Source organism: Chiloscyllium punctatum, chromosome 4 (genome assembly GCF_047496795.1).
Source record: "Chiloscyllium punctatum isolate Juve2018m chromosome 4, sChiPun1.3, whole genome shotgun sequence".
Classification (NCBI taxonomy): domain Eukaryota; kingdom Metazoa; phylum Chordata; class Chondrichthyes; order Orectolobiformes; family Hemiscylliidae; genus Chiloscyllium; species Chiloscyllium punctatum.
Genome location: NC_092742.1, coordinates 97,960,170 through 97,979,124, shown reverse-complemented (window position 1 = coordinate 97,979,124; position 18,955 = coordinate 97,960,170). Strand labels below are relative to the sequence as shown.

At 42.8% G+C, this 18,955-nt stretch overlaps 1 protein-coding gene across 1 annotated transcript in view; it reads right to left on the bottom strand.

The window, feature by feature from the left end:
• Positions 1-18,955, bottom strand: part of LOC140476007 (cytosolic phospholipase A2 zeta-like) — a gene marked incomplete at its 3' end in the record, with an annotated part of 132,360 nt that overhangs the window by 32,761 nt on the left and 80,644 nt on the right. Inside the window, exons 13-14 of the mRNA XM_072567910.1 lie at positions 14,530-14,666; positions 9,683-9,905 (exon numbers count right to left, since the gene is read on the bottom strand). Coding sequence (XP_072424011.1) covers positions 9,683-9,905; positions 14,530-14,666 — 360 coding nt within the window. The remainder of the gene's footprint in view (positions 1-9,682; positions 9,906-14,529; positions 14,667-18,955) is intronic.

The window sequence follows — 18,955 nt, the reverse complement described above, 5'->3', positions numbered from 1 at the left end:
CTCAAGAACTGTGTGATACACCAAACGCCATGAGTTCCTATATTGACTCGACTGTTGGAGGTTTAGCTACAATGATCCCAATTAAAAAGAATTTTCTTTGTGTCAATTGTGTTGCTATTACTGTAGCTTGTTCACTTGGGTCAGCGCCAACTGCAGGAAAAATGGACAAGAGCAAAAACCAACCATTTCAAAATGATTGAAGTGCAGTAAACTAGGAAAGGAGAGCATCCAATTGAGGGTTCTTTTCAAACAACATTTGAAGACAATAGAGCATAAATTATGTCTTCTTCCATCTGGCCTTGAGAAAGATGAAGGCGGTGGAGGAAAATCTGAGAGAACAACCTGGGACTGTAAAGCACAATTGCTGCAGCCACTGCTGTTGCAACAACCTGATCTTCCTGTTACAGGCGTGGCAATCCCTGACACCTGTCTGATACAATGGACCGAAAGGCCAATTAGTTAACGAAATAAGGAAATTTGGATATTTATGACAAGGTGACTATTTTAATAGCTATTCATGTGTGTAGATTGTAGATAACTGCAAAGTCATTTGCTAAGAATAAGCACACACTGAGGTTTACTCGTGATTAAGCACAGCATTGTTATGTAAGATAGCACTAGCTACAGCTTGATTAGAATAGTCCAAGGTCATGTCATTTTTCCTTTGGTTCAACAAAAAACAAATTTTTTAATGGTGTCCCATCTGGTTGCAATGCTCTCTTTGTAAATTGCTTTTTATGCCTAAGTTTAAAGTAAAATGACTGAATTGCTACCTTCATTACTGATCAGGTGAACATAGTTAAGGCCAGACAAAAGCAAAGATTTAGTCAACTTTTTAGCTTGGACAAGGTGACAGTCTGCAGTTCAAGCTCCCCATGTATTGCTAGGTGACCATACCCTTCAGTGCACTGGAAGAATCAATGGAGAACAACTGATAGAAATCCATGATATCCAGATGATTTCAAAGACTAATTGTATGAAACAGGCTTACTCATTACTAACTTTTTTTCCCTTAGCCTTTATCTAAACGAGGTAAATGACTACAGTAAGGCTGATCCCACTTCTAGGATGTTGAGATTGTTTTGTCTTTTCTGTTACAAATTCACCTCTATTAACTGGAGGCTCTGAATGACTTGGGTATATGTTTTGCACTAGTACACAAGCTGCACTTGGATGATATGAGAAAGACCATTCTTGGTGTGATCTTGTATCCAAATGAAAAGCACAAATCATCAGAATCTCCAGCTACTAATAATGAATGTGGGGTGGTGATGGCCTCGTGATATTATTGCTAGACTATTAATCTAGAGACCCAGGTAATGCTTGACCTGGGTTACAATCCACTGAGATTCTGAAATTTGAATTCAATAAAAATCTGGAATTACGGTTCTAATAATGACCAACAGACCACTGTCAATTTTGTCAAGAGAAATCTATCCAACTCACGAATGTCCTTTCAGGTGTGAGATGGCCATCCTTACCTGGTCTAGCCTACACATGACTCCAGACCCATTGCAATGCAGTTGACTCTTAATTGCCATCTGGGGAATTAGGGATGCCTACTACATCCTAGCCTAGCCAGTGACGCTCACAATCCGTGAATAATAAATTATTAACTGAGACTGGTGCCCCTTGTTTATATCACATTAATTAATCCAGTCCTCAAGATGGCAAGTGTGATGGGTAATGCACCAGCAAATCAACTGCAAGAAATTCCAATTCATTCAGAAATGCCTGCTAGAAACTAATATTTCCCAAAGAATACCCGTGTACTAACATTTATTGGTTATGCTTACATAAGCACAGTAAGACCGGCCTCATATCAGCTGCATCCTGGTGTCTGGTTTGACAGCCAAGTGACTCTCTTATTTGATGTTTAATTTCAGTAAAGGATATTTTGCATCAGTATTTACTGTGGAAAAGGATATGGAAGATATAGACTGTAGGGAAATAGATGGTGACATCTTGCAAAATGTCCAGATTACAGAGGATGAAGTGCTGGATGTCTTGAAACGGTTAAAGGTGGATAAATCCCCAGGACCTGATCAGGTGTACCACAGAACTCTGTGGGAAGCTAGAGAAGTGATTGCTGGGCCTCTTGCTGAGATATTTGTATCATTGATAGTCACAGGTGAGGTGCTGGAAGACTGGAGGTTGGCAAACGTGGTGCCACTGTTTCAGAAGGGCAGTAAAAGGGGACTCAGCAAGATGGCGGCGATTCTGTAGAACTGCTGTGGACAGCTCTGCCTAACAACCAAGGCGTACCAGTGTTTTTTTTGCCATCCCTGGCCAACTAATGTGGTGGAAATATTAGTTTAAAACCTTACAGAACACTAAGGCCTCGGAAGCTGCGATGGAGTCATCATCCAGTCGGATCCAGGTGCTGGAGCAAGAGGTGCGGGCCTTGTGAAACCATGTCAACGACCTCGAAAATCGAGGTTGGAGGATAAATCTCCGAATTGTCGGGCTCCATTAAGGTGAGGAAGGTGAGAAGCTTCTCTGAAAACTGGCTGCCGAAGTTTTTGGACCTTCACACGGAGTCCAGCAGGTTTCAGATTGAAAGGGCGTATTGGGTTACAGTGCGCAGGTCAGGGCCAGTGCAGCATCCCTGCCCGGTCCTAGTGCACTTCCACTCATAAGCAAGCAAAAAGTCATAGAAGGTTCCAGGTCCCTGGGAAAAGATCCGCAGGTGCTGCTGTACAAGGGGTCAAAAATCATGTTTTTTCCAGGATTTTTCAGGAAATCCTTCGATGAAGTTAAAAAGAGGCTGAGGAACCTGGGTATCCAGTACTCCATGAGATACCCCACACTGCTTCATTTCAGCCATGAGGACTCAGTTTATACATTTGACTTGGCAGATAAGGCCAAAATATTTGTGGACACTTTAAAATAGACGGATTAGCCTGAAGAATATGGTTAATGTTTGTTCTATTTTCTATTTTTCCTCATGTTTTCCCTTCCTTTTTTTTATTCCTTTCTTTCTCCCTAATAATTTTCTTTTTGGAAAGGCGGTGAAGACTTTGGAATAAGTTGTTCCTTTTTAAATAAATAATGTTCTGATGGGAAATTTTGTGGATGTTCTTTGTTGTCTCTCTTCCTTTTTGTTTGTTTGTTCTGCATCTCTTTTAGTCACAAGTAGGGGTGTCATGAAGCCAGGGATGGGTGGAGTGCTCATCCTGATTTTGTCTTTTTTTCTGTTGATTTAAGGATCATCTTTATTTTTCTGGCCTAAGGCTGGGGCACAGTCCAGGTTTGAAGGAGCGGATGGGTGGGGTGAGTGCCCCTATGGGCAGGGGGAAGAGTCTTCCATTCAAGGTTCTATAGTTGGTTTGCTTTAGTTTTTTGGTAGTAGTTGTTTATAGTTAGATAGAGTAGTTTTTGTATATATAGTTTTTCGATTCTATGAGTCTTTATTTACTTACGCTCCAAGGGGTTCAAGGGTGTCTGAAAGGGGTTATGGCTAAGGGTCTTATTAAAAGAAGCACCTGGAACATTAGGGGAAGTCATTCGCCTATTAAAAGGAAAAAAAAGTGCTTTCTAGCCTTAAGAGAGAAAGGGTTGATATCGCTTTGTTGCAGAAAATCCATCTTGATGATGGGGAACACCTGAAATTACAACAGAGGGGCTATGACCGGGTATTCTTTTCATCCTTTACTACTAAACGTAGGGGAGTGGCGGTACTTATCCAGAAAAATCTTCCGTTCACATTATTAGAGCAGGTGAAAGATGACCAGGGATGGTTTGTGATATTTAAAGCCCTGATACATGGGGAGGAATATGGCATTTTAAACGTCTACTGTCCTCTGGCACATCCCCTCAAATTTTTGATTAGTGCTTTCTCTAAGTTGAGTGCTTTTGGAGCATGGCACATTATTATAGGGGGGGTGTTTAATTGTCTTTTGGATCCGACAGTGGACAGGATGCCTTGTGGGTCCCCAACTATTTCTTCGCAGGCCAAGCAGGTGGTTGACTTATGTGAGGAGTTGGGGCTGGTGGATATTTGGAGAGGTCTTCACCCTACCCGTAGGGACTTCACCTTTTTTTCAAACCCACATAAATGTGACACGAGGATTGACCTCTTTCTGCCTCCCTTGGCCCTTCTGGATTTATTAGGAGTTGTAAAATTGGGAAGATAGCTATCTCTGATCACACGGCAGTATATTTGGAGGTCAAGGCCAAGAGTGAAGGGTTAGGTTTGCGGCACTGGCGTTTGGACCCTTTTCTCCTTAAGAATTCCAAAGTTGTGGAATACTTTTTGAAGGGGTTTCAGGAATTCTTGACTATCAACTCAGACACAGCTAGTAGTCAGTCCATGCTATGGGAGATTGCTAAGGCCTTTGCTAGGGGATTAGCTATTTCCTATTCGGCTAGCCAGAAACGACAGAACAGCAGTGTCTACTTGAGACGCGGTTGAAAGCTGCGGAGGCAGCATATTTTGCGCGGCCTTCGGTGACTAAGCTACAGCGGATCACGGCCCTTCGGGCTGCCTTGAATTCAATACTGACACAAAATGCAAAGAAAGAACTTGCATTTGCTGGACAGAAGCTGTTCGAATATAGGGATAGACCAGGGAAGTATTTAGTATACACGACTAGGAAAAGGCGTGCTCCCCAATCCATTACTGCAATCAGAGACAGCGCCGGAGTCCTTACATGCGATGCTCAAAAGATTAATGATGCTTTTTGGAGTTTTTACGCTGAATTGTATCGGTCTGAAGGTTGCGAAGACAGGAGGGCTAAAATGGAGATCTTTTTTAAGAACCTGGACCTCCCAGGCATAACCTTGGAACAGGCCTCTCTCCTTAATGCCCCCTTGACAGTTCAGGAAATACAGGAGGCAGCTAGGCAACTTCAGAGTGGGAAAGCGCCTGGCCATGTTTGTTTTCCGGGTGAGTTTTATAAGGAGTTTATAGGGATTCTGTCAGGGCCGGTGTTGGAGATGTACAATCACTCCTATATGCGTGAACGCCTACCACCATCTTTGAGAGAAGCTAATATTTCCTTAATTCTTAAGAAGGGGAAGGTTCCTGAGGATTGTGCTTCATACAGGCCCATCTCTCTATTAAATTCAGACTTCAAGATTCTGTCCAAGATCCTGGCGCTGAGATTGGAAAGGGTGTTGCCCCATATTATTAAAGAGGACCAGACAGGCTTTATAAGGGGCCTCTAATAATATTAGAAGGTTGCTGAATGTGGTCCAAGTTTGTCAGCAACGATCGATTCAGAGGTTGGTGATTTGACCCATTTGACTGGGTGGAATGGCTGTATCTTTTTTATGTCTTAGAACAGTTCGGGCTGGGTGGAGTCTTTGCTAGGTGGGTGGAGGAAACCCATCTTGATGATGGGGAACACCAAGGATATTGCCACCCTCTGGCTGCCGGAACCCCATTGTCATTAGTATAGTCAAGGCATGGAGGGCGATGTGTCAGAGTGAGGGTTGTTTATCCAAGACTTCACCACTTACACCAATAGTTGGCATACCAGGGTTCCAACCAGGGATGATGGACTCAGGGTTCAAACTATGGGCAGCGAGAGGAGTTTCTAGTTTGGGAGACTTGTTTGAGGGAGAGGTTATGGTGTCTTTTGAGCAACTGAGCCGCAAACACGGGTTGCCCAGCAGAGACCTTTTTCGTTTATTTCAGGTTGGGGATTGCATTCAGAAGACGACTATGCTTCTCACTAAGCTCTATAAGCCCGTTACAGAGGGGTTGTTGCTACGTTCCACAAGCACCCTTTCGGTTAGTGCCCTCTATTGCCTGCAGGGCCTGGCAAGCTATTAACCGGTTACGTGAGGTCTGGGAGCAAGAGCTGGGTGTGGAAATCTCTTCTGAAACATGGGAGAACACATGGGAGAATGCTCGAAAGATCTCAATCTGTAACAGGATATGCGCTACGCAGTTAAAAGTTCTGCACAGGGCTCGTCTGGCCCCAGACCATCTGGCAAAGTTTAAAAAAGGGGCATCTTCAGTGTGCACCAAATGTAAAATAAGTGTAGGTACTCTTACCCATTGCTTCTGGACGTGCCACAGGCTCCGTGTTTATTGGAGCGCAGTGGCAGGAGAGATAGGGAGGGTATTGAGGACTGAAGTCAAAGTAGACCTGATCTCTCTCCTCTTGGGTCTACCGAATTTACCATCTTTAGACGGGCATGGGAAGAAACTATTTAATATTCTTGCATACTGTGCACGGAAGAATATTCTGATGAATTGGGTGTCTGAGAACCCGCCGGGCTTGCTGGGATGGCAGGCATTAATTATGGACCACATTCCCTTGGACTTTCTCACTAACATGGTGCACCACACAACAGACAATTTTTATAACACATGGCAGCCCTACTTGAGTTATTTGGATATAGATTTATCAGTTATCTTAACTAGGCCGTTTGTTTAACCAGGATGATTAGATTTGTCAAGCCCTGGGCCCTGAAGAGGGTCTCCCGAGTTAATACGAGTATGTATACAATGCTCCCATTGCTTTGTTTGGGAGCCTTGCGTCAAACATAGCTGTTCTGTATTTTGTGATTTTTTTGGTGTTGCTTTGCACAGTGTTAGGGTTTGCACTGTGTTATAGAGTAGGTTAATAGTTGTAGATAGTAGTTGTATTGTAATTTGTGTTTTTTTCTTTTTATTATACTGATAAAATTATTTTTTAAAAATCACAACTATGTTTGTAAAGTTAAAAAAAATTGCTAATATATATATTTACAAAAAAAAAGGGCAGTAAAGATAAGCCAGGGAACTATAGACTGGTGAGCCTGACCTCGGTGGTGGGCAAGTTGTTGGAGGGAATCCTGAGGGACAGGATGTACATGTATAAAAGCAAATTACTGCGGATGCTGGAATCTGAAACCAAAAGAGAAAATGCTGGAAAATCTCAGCAGGTCTGGCAGCATCTGTAAGGAGAGAAAAGAGCTGACGTTTCGAGTCAAAGGGTCAGTTAGACATGAAACGTCAGCTCTTTTCTCTCCTTACAGATGCTGCCAGGATGTACATGTATTTGGAAAGGCAAGGACTGATTAGGGATAGTCAACATGGCTTTGTGCATGGGAAATCATGTCTCTCAAAACTGATTGAGTTTTTTTGAAGAAGTAACAAAGAAGATTGATGAGGACAGAGCAGTAGATGTGATCTATATGGACTTCAGTAAGGCGTTCGACAAGGTTCCCCATGGGAGACTGGTTAGCAAGGTTTGATCTCATGGAATACAGGGAGAACTAGCCACTTGGATACAGAACTGGCTCAAAGGTAGAAGACAGAGGGTGGTGGTGGAGGGTTGTTTTTCACACTGGAGGTCTGTGACCAATGGAGTGCCACAAGGATCGGTGCTGGGTCCTCTACGTTTTTCCATTTACATAAATGATTTGGATGCAAATATAAGAGGTACAGTTAGTAAGTTTGCAGAGGACACCAAAATTGGAGGTGTAGTGGACAGCGAAGAGGGTTACCTCAGATTACAACAGGATCTGGACCACATGCGCCAATGGGCTGAGAAATGGCAGATGGAGATTAATTCAGATAAATGTGAGGTGCTGCATTTTGGGAAAGCAAATTTTAGCAGGACTTATACACTTAATGGTAAGGTCCTAGGGAGTGTTGCTGAACAAGGGGACCTTGGAGTGCAGGTTCATAGCTCCTTGAAAGTGGAGTCGCAGGTAGATAGGATAGTGGAGGCATTTGGTATGATTTCCTTAATTGGTCAGAGTATTGAGTACAGGAGTTGGGAGGTCATCTTGCGTCTGTCCAGGACATGGTTATGCCACTGTTGGAATATTGCGTGCAATTCTGGTCTCCTTCCTATCGGAAAGATGTTGTGAAACTTGAAAGGGTTCAGAAAAGTGTGTGGCACGGTGGATAGCACTGCTGCCTCACAGCACCAGAGACCTGGGTTCAATTTCCGCCTCAGGCAACTCTCTGTGTGGAGTTTGCACATTCGCCCTGCGTCTGCATGGGTTTCCTCCGGTTTCCTCCCACAATCCAAAAATGTGCAGGTTAGGTGAAGTGGCCATGCTCAATTGCCCGTAGTGTTAGGTGAAGGGGTAAATGTAGGGGAATGGGTCTGGGTGGGTTACGCTTCGGTGGGTCGGTGTGGACTTGTTGGGCCGAAGGTCCTGTTTCCACACTGTAAGTAATCTAAAAAGATTTACAAGGATGTTGCCAGGGTTGGAGGATTTGAGCTATAAGGAGAGGCTGAACAGGCTGGGGCTGTTTTCCCTGGAGCGTCAGAGGTTGAGGGGTGACCTTATAGAGGTTTACAAAATTATGAAGGGCATGGATAGGATAAATAGACAAAGTCTTTTCCCTGGGGTCGGGGAGTCCAGAACTAAAGGGTAAGAGGGGAAAGATATAAAAGAAACCTAAGGGGCAAGTTCACGCAGAGGGTGGTACGTGTATGGAATGAGCTGCCAGAGGATATGGTGGAGGCTGGTACAATTGCAACATTTAAGAAGCATTTGGATGGGTATATGAGTAGGAAGGGTTTGGAGGGATATGGGCTAAGTGCTGGCATGTGGGACTAGATTGGGTTGGGATATCTGGTGGGCATGGACAGGTTGGACCGAACAGTCTGCTTCCATGCTGTACATCTCTATGACTCCTTAGTTGTCACAAAAAGAAAGACATCTGATTATTAGCCAGGGTTCCCAAATGGTCTGCTGGATACCTCTGTGAAAAACCCACTGAAAATGTTATAAAGATGTGCCTCTTCTCTGTCACTGCATCATTGAGTGCAAACTGGCAACGGAAGTGTTGGTTTTGACATTTTGACAGCTTAATTTCAAGCACAATCTAAACTGAGGCAATGCATTTTAACATTGTACAGAATGACTTCAGGGTGACAAGCCCTGGCCAATGGCTGCTTACATATCAAGGGTACATAGGAAGGCAACAGGATTCACCTCATTTGTTCTCTCCTTAGTTACATTGCTCATTGAAGTCAAACCCCAGCAGGATCGGAAGGTGTACAGAAATTAGAAGATCTATTGTTGAGTGGATCAACACCACACCACAACAGAATGATCACATGGAAGAACTGGTAGCTTAATGGAGTTTTTAATTTGGGATGGAGGCTGTAATGGAAAATTATCCATTTACTGTGAAATTTGAAAGAGAATGCTTTTCTTTAACTTAATGCTGTATAAGTTAAACAATACTTTGATGAAGGTCTGTGGTCAGTATAAACTGTTTGAATTCTGTCAACATTCAACTCGACCTTGCGATAGTCGAACTCAGCGAAAGCTAAAGAACTGTTAGGTCTAAGGCTAGGGGATTCGCCCTTGAGAGTGTGATAAGAAACAGAATAAAGCAAGTGTCTGTACCATGTTAAGGCACTCCTTTACATGAAGGCATCTAGCATTTGTGTACTGGAGTCACTTCTGCAGAGGTAACAATAAAGCTCCTTTCTTCGCTCTTGCTAATAGTTGAGTGAAGTCGATTTAACTTCCTCAACAGAGGCATTACGGGGAAGGGTAACATTAGTCACTCATTGCCCTTGTGAAGGTACTGCTGCAGTCCATGTGTCGTAGGCACATTTACCATGCTTTATGTGAATGTTTTTTTTTGGGGTGGGAGAGAGTTGTTGGGGGGAGGAGTGGGGGGGGGGGGGGGGGGAGAGGAGTGGGGGGGGGGGGGGAAGGTGGTGGTGTGGAGCAGTAATACAGAGACAGAGAATGTTATCAAAGGCCGTACCTGTCCAGAGAGAAATGATTCAATGATGAGTCCCCACAGGTCTGTAATTGATACACTGTGCCCTGAACGACTTTTCTCTACCAAAGCATTGATGTAATACCCCAAGCGATCCTTGGACAGGGCACTGGTCTTGCTTTTAGTCACTTGTTCCTTAAGTTTTTCAATGTGAACATTCAAATCCTTGAGAGACCAATTGGCATCCTGATACAGCGTAGACATACACCTGGGAGAAGTTACATTAGTTTTACAAGCTTTTCTGACAAGAGGTTGATTGCCAGGTTGATGTATTAGAAGGCATGACAAAGGTGATAATCATTCAAGGGTTATTGTGGGTGACTAATCGTGCTAATTATCAAAACTTATTGAGATTGCTGGTTTACCTGAATCCTAGCATTGGGAGTATGTTGAGACCCAATATGCTGCTGGTTTCATTTGTGATGACTGCTCCATATCACTCTTGAATTCTATTTTCCACACTGTTTTCAGCTGCTTTTTAAATGATTTTCCTTCCATCGCAAGGTCAGAAGTGGGGATGTTCATGAATGGCTGCACAACCCCTCACAAAACTGTGTTGACTATCCCTAATCAAATTATTCCTCTCTAGAGGATTATAAATCCTGTCTCATAACATTTTCCAACACTTTACCCACAACCAAATTAAGGCTCACTGGTCTATAATTACTAGGGTTGTCTCTACTCCTTGTTGAACAAGGGGACAGCATTTGCTATCCTCCAGTCTTCTGACACTATTCCTGTAGAGAATGTCGACAAAGATCAAAGTCAAAGCTTCTGCAATCTCCTCCCTGGCTTCCCAGAGAATCCTAGGATAAATCCCAGCCGGCCCAGGGGACTTCCCTATTTTCACACTTTCCAGAATTGCTAACACCTCCTCATGAACCTCAATCCTGTCTAGTCTATTCTCCTCGACAACATGTCAGTATTCACAATGGAGAAAGACAAATATTTATTTAGCGCTTCCCCATCTCCTCGGACTCCACGCACAACTTCCTTGATTGGCCCTAATCTTACACCTACAGAAAATTTTAGGACTTTCCTTGATCCTACCTGCCAATAACTTCTCCGGGTCCTGCCCTCAACTACCATCTTTTTCTTCTTGACAAAAGATTCAACTTCTTCATAAACCACAGCTCTCTTGCTCGACAACTTTCTGCCTGCCTGACCAGCACATACTTATCAAGGACACACAGTAGCTGTTCCTTGAATAAGCTTCACATTTCAATTGTGCCCATCCCCTGCAGTTTCCTTCCCCATCCTATGCATCCTAAATCTTGCACCCATTGCTTTCCATCACTAAAGTAAACAAACCTAATTGTGGTCAGTATCAAAGTGCTCACCTAACCAAAAATCTAACATCTGGCCTGGTTCATTACCCAGTACCAAATCCAATGTAGTATTAGATTAGATTAGATTCCCTACAGTGTGGAAACAGGCCCTTTGGCAAAACAAGTCCACACCAGCCCTCCGAAGAGTAACCCACCACCCTTTGATTGATGCACCTAACATTATGGACAATTTAGCATGGCCAATTCACCTGATCTGCACATCTTTGAAATGTGGGAGGAAACCGGAGCACCCAGAGGAAACCCACGCAGATACGGAGAGAATATGTAAACTCCACACAGACAGACAGTCACCCAAGGCTGGAATTGAACCTGGGACCCTGGTGCTGTGAGGCAGCAGTGCTAACCATTGAGCCACCACCGTGCCAACCTTGTATCACCCCTTGTTGGCTTGTCTACATACTATGTCAGGAAACAATCCTGCACACATTGGACAAAACTGACCCATCTAAAGTATAGTATAGTATACCCAACTATAGTATTTCCAGTCAAAATTTGGAAAGTTAAAGACCCTCATAATAACAACTCTTTACTCTCGCTCCTATCCAGAATGATCTTTGCTATGAGGTGTTCTTCTTCTAAGCGTCAGGTGGTTAGGGATTGGTGATAGAGGCGGCCCAGGACCTGCACGTCCTTGGTGGAGTGGGAGGGGGAGTTAAAGTGTTTGGCTACGTGGCGGTGGAGTTGGTTGGTGTGGGTGTCTCAGATGTTCTCTGAAATGATCCACAAGTTGGGTGCCCTGAATGCCCATTGTAGAGGAGACCGCAGTTATCCCTGCCTCTTCATCGGGTATGTGAAGCAGTCCATCTTCCACAGCTACATTGGCACCATTCTCCACCTTTTCCTCTGCTACGATGACGACTGTACCGGCACTACTTCGTGCTCCCACAAGGAGGTTGAACAGTTCAAATTCACCAACACCTTCCACCCTGACCTTAAATTCACCTGGACCATCGCAGAACCTCCCTCCCCTTCCTAGACTTCTCCATCTCTGGTGACCAACTAACCATGGACATCCACGACAAACCCACTGATTCCCACAGCTATTTAGACTGCACCTCCTCCCACCCTGCCTCCTGTAAAAATGTCATCCTTTATTCCCAATTCCTATGCCGCATCTGCTCCCAGGATGACCAATCCCAGATGTCCTCCTTCAAAGCCCGCAATTTCCCCTCCCACGTGATCGATAATGTCCTCCAGCGCATCTCCACCACTTCCTGCACCTCTGCCCTTGAACCCTCCAATCGCAACAAGGACAGAACCCCCCTGGTGCTCACCTTCCACTCCACCTACCTCCTGATACATCGCATCATTCTCCTCCATTTCCACCACCTACAAACAGACCCCACCACTAGGGATACACTTCCCTCCCCATCCACTCATTCTAGGTAACCCTCCTCTGAACTGCCTCTACACATTTACATCCTTCTTTAAATAAGGAAACCAAAGTGTGCACAGTATTTGAGATGTGGTCACACAATGTCCTGACTAACTGAAGCTCCCATTAATCTTCTTGATTACATACAAAATGCTAGAGAAATTCAGCTAGTCTGGCAATATCTGTGGATAGTTTGTCTCGACATAGATGCTGCCAGATCTGCTGGGGTCTCCAGTATTTCGTTTGTATTCCAGATCTCTGGCATCTAAAGCACTTGGCTTTTACATTTAGCCTTTTGATTACGTGCTGTACCTGCACACTAACTTGTTGCGATTCACACATGACAAAATTCACACATTAGTCAGGGGTAAATATAGGGTAGGGGAAAATGGGTCTGGGTGCATTACTCTTCGGAGGGTCGGTGTGGACTAGTTGGGCCAAAGGGCCTGTTTCCATACTGTAGGGAATCTAGTCTAATCAAAAAAGCGAATGAGAATTGGAGCGCTTTCTTAATGACATAAAATTAAACTAGAGGATTCCCCAGCCTACAACAAAACATGATCTTCTGGGGAAAACTCCTCACAGTAGAAGGAAGTTCTGACGTTGAATATTCTTAGGCCAAGAAAGGAAAATAACAGAAGACTTAGGAGTTGAGTACAACCTTGGACCGGTTCTGTTTTATTCAGTTATGTTCAAGGGGAATAAAACGTTATTTGAAAGATAGCATTAAGTCATTAAAGTATGACATCTTTTGTTACAAGAGAATCTTGCAGCATAACACTTTCAGTTATTACCTGGAAATTCAAATAACTTTTTTAAAATCATCAGTTTTTATAGAGGTGGAGAACATAACATTGTTTCCAGAGTAATTCTTGCTGTACCTTCCCTTAGTATTTGATGTCATACTGCAGAAGAGCTTCATTCTGTATCTAATTTGTGCTATACCTCCCATGGGAAATTGAGACATTATAGAGGCAATTCTACTTGGTGTTTAATCCATGCTGTGTCTAACTGTGGGAGAAAATGTGGGTCCTGGCCTCCCTATGACATGGCCACAAAACAGACAGCACAAAATGTCTGCATGTAGCCACTAAGCCTACCCACAATGCCTTAAATTGTTCAAAACAACCACCCCAGACATCACATATACCTCAGGACATGACTCATCCAGCCCCAGACCAAGAGAATATACTTAAGATTGATAATTAGCCTCGCACTCCACAACAGCCCAGCACATCTGCTGTCCTTCGGGCACAGTTGCTCTCGCTAGGAGTCAAGCCTTCAACCAAAAGGTACTTCGCTTGCCCCCTCAACAATATGAACACATTGATACCAGGAAGAAACCACTAATGCCTACTCCAGCCGAGGATTGGAATCTCCTGATTCAATTAAGAAACTCATTGTCAGATACTGGACACTTGAATCTTTTCAATGAATGAACTTTATTTCTCTTTGTTGTACAACTCACACCATTGTCTCATAACTCACACTTCATTGTCGTAAGGGTATAAAATTCCACTGTATTCTCTGGGGAAGAAGCTGTGGCTCCCTCTGAACAGCCTGTCCGTGACTCTTTCAGTGGGGTCAAGTCTCTTCAGTGATATCGCTGCTTGTTAAATAAATCCTTGTCAGTTCTCAGTCCCATTTGTGTTTGTGATCTCTAATTAATTGGGCTAAATTCTCTTGACACTAGCCTACAATGTCAACCAGAAGCCTGAGCAGAATAAAGAGGGGCAGTGTCAACCTTTCTGAGATGCAAAAGCTGTTAAGTGTTGTATTTTGTAGGTAGACCCAGAAGATAAATGTAAAGTTTATTTTTCAGGTTTTCTTGAGAATGAAAAGGGACCTGTTCATGGTCTAGGTTGGCTGTCAGGCAGGAAATATTATTATATGTAGTCCTGTCATGAAGGTCAACAGAGTCTTCATGTTCCTGCTGTACTGGGTTCTCTGGCTGACTATTCCCTTCCATGTAGCCTACTAACCAATATTGGGGCTTACGTATACAACAATGGGAAATAGTTTCATTTCCTGAACTATCACCCTTGATAAGTACACTAGATCAAGCAAGATATTTAACAGAAATACATTATTGATTCAACTCAACTCACCAAGTTGATCCTGACACTCCAATCATGTAGGTTATACAGTCCAGGACGTGTATCTGCTGCAGCCCATGCAGAGCACCACAAAGGGAGGTCATTGCTCGAATTCCACCCCCTGAGGCAAGGATTGCTATAACAGGTACCTGTAAATTATAAACAGGATGAGTCAGAGCACCATACAGGGATACCATTTCTCCATCAATGATTGTTATAATGAAGTTATATAATTCCATGCACTAAAGGAGACCATTTGGCCTCTTTTGAGCATACCCACTCTTAGAGACAGTTTTCTCGTTAAGTCCCAATCAAGTGAGAACTAGTCCACGGAAGCATTTACCTTAAATTTGAAAAGAAAAAGTTGAATGATGCTCTGTAATTTTACTCGAGATCATGACACACAACACTTTTTAATCCATACAGTATTATAAAAGTCAAACATTGTACATTAAAAAAAGGAGCAATTATATTTTAGAAGCAACTGTATTTTCCTGATTCTTATGAAACAAGCTGGAGCAAATACAAGCATTTGATTGTTTCCATAAGTAAACGCCTAAATAAGCAAAGATGATAGGATACAACAGTAGTTAATAATTCAGTAGTTAGCCTCTATCTGGACACTGTGTGTGTCCATTTCTGGGTACCATCCTTTAGGATGGATACCAAGGTTGGATAGAACGTAATGAAAATGTATTGTATGAGCAAGATTCAGGAGAGTTAGGAGGAATTTTTTGTTTTGCTCCCCCAATCATGATGATTCAGAATGCAATGGCTGAAAAGACAGTAGACCGCCTCCATTCAAGAGTAACTTTAGAAGAGAAGCTTTTTTTTTAGAAAGACTGAACTATGTGGAAAAGACAGGGGAGTGAAACTAATTGGATACATCCTCCAAAAAAAAACTAGCAGAAACAACCAACCAAATAGATTTATATGACATTTTATAATATTCTATGACTGCTCAAAGGCAAATATAATAACTTCATCCAGAGAATGAACACAAGTCCAAGGAGCCAGTTAAAGTTAAGAAAGGTAATTAAAAGAAGTCAGTGTAAAATGCCGAATGATGGTACAACGACCAATGAACACACAAACTAACATAACGTTGGAGCAAAGCAGACCAGTGCCTTTAGTAGAATCTGCATTTATACAGTGTCTTTTGTAGGGTAGCCCTTATGCTTCCATATGAACATTAAAGTCAGAAGCATAAAGAGACTACTTAATGCCTTGGGCCAGCTCTGTCATTTTATAATGTTATGGCTGATATGTGTTTGTAGCTTCAAGTGCACTATGCTGCCTACCCTGACAACATTCAACTCCCTTGCTAATGTCAAAACCATCACTAATTTTCTCATTTTTATGTTGGAACGAAGATCTGAAGAGGAGAATTGAACTTTGAACAACAGCTGTTTTTTCTTTAATAAAACCAGGAGAGAAGAAAAGATTGATGTTTGCTGTTGGGAATTGGCCTGGCAAGATAATGCAGGTTAAGTACTGCACTGCAGACATCAGGTTCTGAGATGTTGCTATGCTTAGGGACTGGCAGATGGTCTGAAGTTGAATTTGTCTGTCAAGGAAGGACTGGTCCTGGCCAGCCACAGAGAACGTTGAAACAAAAATGAAACTGAAGGGTGAACTAGCTGTGACTGCTTTTTTTGGCCAGGAGATAACTTTGTTTTGGAAGCTTCTGGATTGAGGTTGTTTTTAGTTTTTGCTCCATTTGGTTACTCTCCAGTTACTGACTTGGTGAAAGTTCTGAGAAAAGAACCCCAGTCTGTAAGAAAGTAGTAAAAGTTTCCAGAGGTCTGCTTAAGCTATTTGCACTGACTGGTGAATTCAGAATTCAAGCAAGATATACAGTCCTAAGTACCTGCAATACAACCCATCATTGAAGAATTTCACGAGGCCTAGTATTCATCATTGAAATGGCAAATATGTTTCTTTAATTTTATTTTTAAATTTATCCCTCAACTGTGTCCGTCTACTGGTGTGAAAGCTGGCTGGGGGTCAGAGGGTGGGGGCAGTTTTATGATTGATTGCTGCTTAGATTGTGGATATTAATTATATTGCCTTGTCGTTTTATCTGTGTTCTGCTAAAGTTATTTCTTAATAATAAATTGTTAAATTTTTGTTGAAGTTAAAAGTTGATTTCCAAGATATATTATTGTGTAAAGTCTGGTTAGGGACATTGAGGGTTATTAAATGTTATTAAATATTAAACGAGTAATTGAGGGTTACTAAATATTTTGATTTCACTGTGTTGCCAATCCAGTGATAGTCAGGCCGATTGGTTTGGTTTGTTATCCCTGCATCATAGCACTAATCAAATGTCTGATGTATAGGAGTTCTGCAAAGTTTGTAGCTCAAGTTGAGGTTTAAGGTGTAGGTTTGCTCGCTGAGCTGTAGGTTTGATATCCAGACGTTTCATTACCTGGCTAGGTAACATCATCAGTGGCGACCTCCAAGTGAAGCGAAGCTGTTGTCTCCATGGGTTGTGCTTGGTCTTTTAAAGACCCATGGACAAAACCAACATCACCTGCAAAATTCCATGCAAGGACTGCCACAAACACTACATAGGACAAACAGGAAGAAAGTTAGCCACCAGGATACATGAACACCAGCTGACCACAAAAAGACACGACCCTCTCTCCCTCGTAGCCCTATACACGGATGAAAAAAACCCACCAATTCGACTGGGACAACACATCTATCCTGGGATAGGCTAAACAAAGACATGTTAGAGAATTCCTAGAGGCCTGGCACTCCAACCACAACGGCATAAACAAACATATAGATCTAGATGCCATCTATCAACCCCTCAGAAAACAAACAGGAAATGACATCACCACAAACCCCAGGAACCCCATCCAGGACAAACATAAATAGAAAGCAGGAGACAACAACTTCGCTTCATTTGGAGGTCGCCACTGATGATGTTACCTAGCCAGGTAATGAAACGTCTGGATATCAAACCTACAGCTCAGCGAGCAAACCTACACCCGTATATGAGTCCTCTTAACATTCAATGGTCTTTCTCTACTAAGGTTTCGAGAGTATAACAGTCTCACCATCCTCTAACAGAAAATAATTCTCCTCATTGTGAAATTGAGACAGGAGACCTGGGGATTGACAGAAATAAGTCTCCACAAGGCCTCAGTGAAAGATGAGGACTTTTGGGCCGCCTCACTCTTTTCCCAGCTATTCTTAACTAAGTGTCAGGAGATAGATTTGGATTGTTTATGACTGGTGGGTGGGTGGCAGGGGGGGGGGGGTGGGGAAGTGGAAATGTTTCGCAATCTCTGTGACAGTCAGGGAGCACTCTCATTTTTGAGACCTAACAAAAAACAAAATTGTGAACACTGACATTTTGTTGACAAAGTCCCAGATTTGGTGATGGCATCAGTAGCTACATACAGTACGACTCCCACTGCTAAACTGTGCTTATTTCATGACTTAGAACTGGACCTAATGCATCCCAATTCCTACCCTCTAGAGTACTGGGCAGAAGTTCCACTCTCTGTATTTCAAAAAGGATTTTTTTAAAACTGGGGAAAACAGAATATTCACAAGGATGTTATCAGAAATTAGGAGACAACATTTAGAAAAGATTGAGTAAACTGAAACACTTCTTTGGAAAACAGAAGAAGATGAAGAGGTGGCCTAAAAGAGATCATAGACTCAGAGGCCCACAGCACAGGCAAAGGACCTTAGGCACATCAAGTCTGTGCCAGTCAAATCAAGCAACTGATGATTCTAATCCCATTTTCCAACAACTGTCCATAGCCTTATATGCTTTGGCATCATAACTACACTCCTAAATACTTCTCGAATATTGAGTGTTTCTGCCTCTACTACTCTGATAGGCAGTGAGTTCCAGATTCCCACCACTGTTTACATGTTTCCTCACATCACCACTAAACTTTCTGCCCCTTACTTAAAACCTATGCTCTGGTCACTGATGCTTCCCACCAAGGGGAAAAGTTTCTTTCTGTCTAACCTACCTATGCCCCTCATAATTGCAATCATATCACACCCTCATTCTTCTCTTCTCAAAGGAAAACAACCCCAATCTATCCAATTCTCTTCGTAATGAAAATTCCCCAGCCCAGTCAAAATCCTGGTAACTCTCCTCTGCATCCTATTCAGTGCAATCTTTTAATGTGGATTCAAAGACTGCACAAAGTATTCTAACTGTGGTCTAATCAACATGTTATATGCCACATGGTCCTATACAACACACTGATGCCCTTTTGACTGACTACCACTGGCAAACATGATAGACTGCCCAGAGCTCTAGCTGAAGGGGTCAAAGTGCAAAAAAGGCAAGGCCAGAAGCAGCCAAGCAGTTGCAAAAGCCAGGGGGTGATAAGAGAGCAAGTGAAGATCTCAGAGCTATGCTCTGGTTGAATACTTGAGACTGTTGTTACTATCCCTGCAC